General features: G+C 37.9%; 1 protein-coding gene across 1 annotated transcript in view; it reads right to left on the bottom strand.

Annotated features, from left to right (window-relative positions):
* The window catches only part of LOC100956471 (arf-GAP with Rho-GAP domain, ANK repeat and PH domain-containing protein 2-like), a gene marked incomplete at its 5' end in the record, with an annotated part of 51,199 nt that overhangs the window by 2,679 nt on the left and 44,344 nt on the right, over positions 1 to 4,176 (bottom strand). Inside the window, one exon of the mRNA XM_023509147.1 lies at positions 4,004 to 4,064. Coding sequence (XP_023364915.1) covers positions 4,004 to 4,064 — 61 coding nt within the window. The remainder of the gene's footprint in view (positions 1 to 4,003; positions 4,065 to 4,176) is intronic.

Below are 4,176 nucleotides of genomic sequence, written 5' to 3'. Positions count from 1 at the left end.
TGTGGGGGACAGACAGGGGACACCAGAGAACCAAGCATGTGGGGGACAGACAGGGGAACACCAGAGAACCAAGCGTGTGGGGGACAGAAAGGTTCCCAGTAAACCGGGTCAAGTTGCAGGTGGGAGTAGTAAAATAATGATTTTTTTCCTCTCAGTTTTCTTCAAGATTTTTTCTGTAGAAATTGTGAAGCATTAAAAGCAGAAATGTCAAGGAGACTTTATTAAGTTCTGAATTGCTGAAAGAGAGAAGATGGAAGGAAATCTACATTAAGTGGAGCAGCGTTCACAGTAATTACAGATGTTCGGTGTAATAAAGTCTAGAAGGCAACACCTCATCTTGACCTATTTTGTTTTCCTCCACAGCACTTACTGTTCCTTAACACACTGATACGTTATCCATATTTGCTCGGATTATCTGAATGCCTTGCTAGAAATCCCACTCAACGCACATTGGACTCTTGTTTCATACTCTTGGTTGATTTGTTCACAGAAGTGTGAACCAGGTAAGCGCTTGCACACAGAAGATGACTGATAATTTTTAAATGAATAAATGAAAAAAAGTACAAAAATGTCAAATATGTAACATTTTGTTCTATTTTCTATTTTCCATAATTTCAGTAGATCTGTATGTAACACTATAGTAGAAAAATTCAAGCTGAATAAAAATTTTCATCAATATGATTTATAAATAACTTTGAAATTTGGAATTTTCGGATCGATTATGATAACACATTTTAAGCTAAATATATTTCCTCTACTGTAAAACACAAAGAGAAAAAAAGGCTTAATATCTAAATATCTAGCTTCATTCCAAAGTTTCATTAATACGTTCAAGTGATAAGAGATAGTGGTGAAGGCTGAACAACAATGAATTTAACACCACTGAACTATGTTTTAAAATGGTTAAAGTGGAAAATTCCATGTTTTATGTATTTTACCACCACAAAGTAAAAATAAACAAAACAGTCTTATTAAAAGTTTCACTTGGTATCCATTAGTTGGGAGGAAATTAATAGAGTGATTTTATGTGTATCAGAGTAACAGTTCTTACTATGTTTCAACTATCAGCAGAAAGATACTGGGGCTGTGAGATGCAGTATTTAGGGGCCAAATGGTAACACACATAATGCTGAAGTTTCCAGTAAACTATACTCTCAGCCTAAATAATGTAACCTTATGTGAAGGTGGGGGATACAATAGAAGCAAAATATTAAGAGTTAGAGGAGAGGAGAGTGAGGAACAGACAATCACAGGTGCTCCTGGCATGAATAATAACGGTGTGCTGAAGTGCCTTGCATGTTGCAGGCAAAGAAAGACAAGGGCATGGATGGATACTGGGGAGAGAAGATAGTGTAGGTACTGCACTATCCTAACAAGAAAAGGCATTAATGATTTAAAAAGAGAGAGAGATGTGGTGTTAAAGTAGGGAGCAAGAGATGGCTCACTCCAGGCAATGCTGGCTCATGTCACACGGTGTTCTGGGAAAACCAGTTGTTAGGATGGAAATAATGGCCTAGAATGCAGTTTATTGCTACCAGAGAGAGTTTATCTCTCCCCCAGAGTGAGCAGTTTCTATTGTCATCGCCTGAATGAGGTATGGGGAATGGGTTCTCAACAAGCAACTCACATGGCTTCAGTCTGTGTCTTCACATTTCCTGTTAAATCTAGACCACATGGGTCAATGGTGATGGAGGTCCCATGATACCAAGACGTAGTATGACCAATACGCACAGGTTACACTGGGAACTCTCCATTGATTTTTCTTTTTTTTTGTTTGTTCTTTTTGTTTTGTTTTTTTTGAGACGGAGCCTCAAGCTATCCCCCTGGGTAGAGTGCTATGGCATCACGCTCACAGCAACCTCCAACTCCTGGGCTCAAGCGAGTCTCCTGCCTCAGCCTCTTAAGTAGCTGGGACTACAGGCGCCCGCCACAATGCCTGGTCATTTTTTGGTTGCAGTCATCATTGTTGTTTGGCAGGCCCGGGCTGGGGATTTGAACCCGCCACCTTAGGTGTCTGTGGCTGGCGCCTTAGCCGCTTGAGCCACAGGTGCCGAGCCTCCATTGACTTTTCTTACTAAACTCACTACATTTGTTGATAATCTTCATATTATAAAATGTAAAATTCTATCATTAAATTTAATCCTCACCATTATAATTTGAATGCTTTAAACTGTGCATAATTACAGTTTAAACCATATGATCTATATTTTAAGAGGCAGAAATAGAAACTGAAAGAGATAACAATTTGCACAAGGTCACATAAAAGCGAGAGCCTGGGAGGGGACTCAGGCTGGCACTTCTGACACCAGTGTGCTTCTTTCTACCGTGCGCAGCTGTGCTCCAGGACACTCGCAGGGAACAGAGGGATTAACAGCACTATTTTCTTCTTCAACTGCATCATTCTTCCTTGTTTGTCACTTTTACTTGTTTTAAAGATGTCATTCTTAGAAGAAACAGCAATTTTGAATTATCCTATGTCATCTTCCAAGTTTCTTATGATTTTGTCTCAACATATGTCAACCTTATAGTTACAGATTCTCACGTATAACCTCATTCACTCATAACAACAACTATATAAAGCAGGGGCATTTATTTGCCTTCATGCTTATAGATAAGAGGCTGAGGGCAACACAGTTAAGAAAGGTACCCCTGATTTTTCTGGGGAGTAAGCAGGCGTGTTATGAGTAGTTTCAGATTGTACATTCTTAAGCATTATGTCTGGTCCTTCATATGTGGGGGTGTTTTTTTCCAACAACTGACTTTCCCTGGCATACTCAGCTGGCCCATTTCTAATTTCCCTAATTTTAGAAATCACTTCCTCCACAAAGCCTTCCTTGCAGGGATAGGGCCCGAAATATGAGTTTCAATAGCACTTAAGGAAAGCTCAGCCAAGTCACCAAATTTACCAATCTACCAAAAACTTGATTGAGAAAACAATTCTTGAATATACACATTAATTTGTCAAACTCATCTAATCACTAAATCACATTTACAGTTTTTACAAAAACAAAATACAAAAAAACAAAACAAACAAACAAAAAGCTTGGTTTACTTTAATAACTTGTCCAGAAATTAATATCAAAAAGAATTCTTTGAAAAGCCTTTAACAATTTCCTCATAGTTTTAGTTCATCAGTTTTCCTACCTTAACTATGTTAATAAACTGTGGATTTGGGATTAGGTTAATAAACGCTTGTATATTCAATCATCATCTGTATCAGCTGCTGGGAATGTATTTTGATCCTAACGATTTATCTTTTGCTTTGTGCTATAATTGATCCTAAGGCCATGTAAGGAGAAGCTGGAGTCAGCTTCATTTGTCCAACCTGTCTGTGTTCTGATAGCTAGCTTCTCAGGCAATGTGACTCTTAGAAAATTCTAATTCTAGCTCATCTAATGTGCCCATAGCTCTAGGGCACAGTTTATTACCAAGAAAAACAGAAAGGAGAGAGAGAGAAGGTCATATTTCCTTAAAGATTTACTTTCCTTTGATTATGTCAGTGCAGTGGACTGAACAGGAAACAAAAGACCATTATTTTTGACGCTTTTATATTTTAGAGGAAGAATTTACAATGGGATTCCATGTTCAAGAAATGTACAGAAAAGTTTTTAAAACTCTGATCACTAGATTCAAATGGCTATAGTCTTTCAAAAGTTATTTCTGCTTGGAGAGCAAAATACTCAAACAGCTTAATCCCAAATTTAAAACGGTTTTTAAATGTTTTCCTTTTTTGCTTTGAGCAATCACTTGAGGTGCTGAACTATGTATTGGTCCTAAAGTGGTTAATGAGTTTTGTGAGTAAAGAGCCTATATCCTTTGCAAAAAAGACTGAACTTCACGTCAAAATTGATGCTGCTATGTTCTCTCAGTCCTCACGGTAAGAAGGAAAACAAACAGCAAGCTTCGCAAAAGATGTGACGTCTTCTTTACTGATGCTCAGGGGTCATACTTAGTTCCTTTAATTAACTTAGATACTTGACTGCTTCCCAAACCACTGACATACCATCATGTTACTGGAAAGTCTAGCTCCCATGGCTGTAGGCAAATTCTGCCACGGGCTCACTCTAAGGGTTTTTAATAAGTAAACTTCTAAGAACTGCGGTTTTATCATCAAGATTTCTACACACCCATTTAAAATTGCTTGACTACTATAGATAGGTAAGAATGTAAGAATTA

This window comes from Otolemur garnettii, unplaced genomic scaffold (genome assembly GCF_000181295.1).
Source record: "Otolemur garnettii isolate 467f Iridium unplaced genomic scaffold, OtoGar3 scaffold00444, whole genome shotgun sequence".
NCBI classification, from domain to species: domain Eukaryota; kingdom Metazoa; phylum Chordata; class Mammalia; order Primates; family Galagidae; genus Otolemur; species Otolemur garnettii.
Note: the sequence above shows the minus strand (reverse complement) of the source record. Positions and strands in the feature narration are given on the sequence as shown.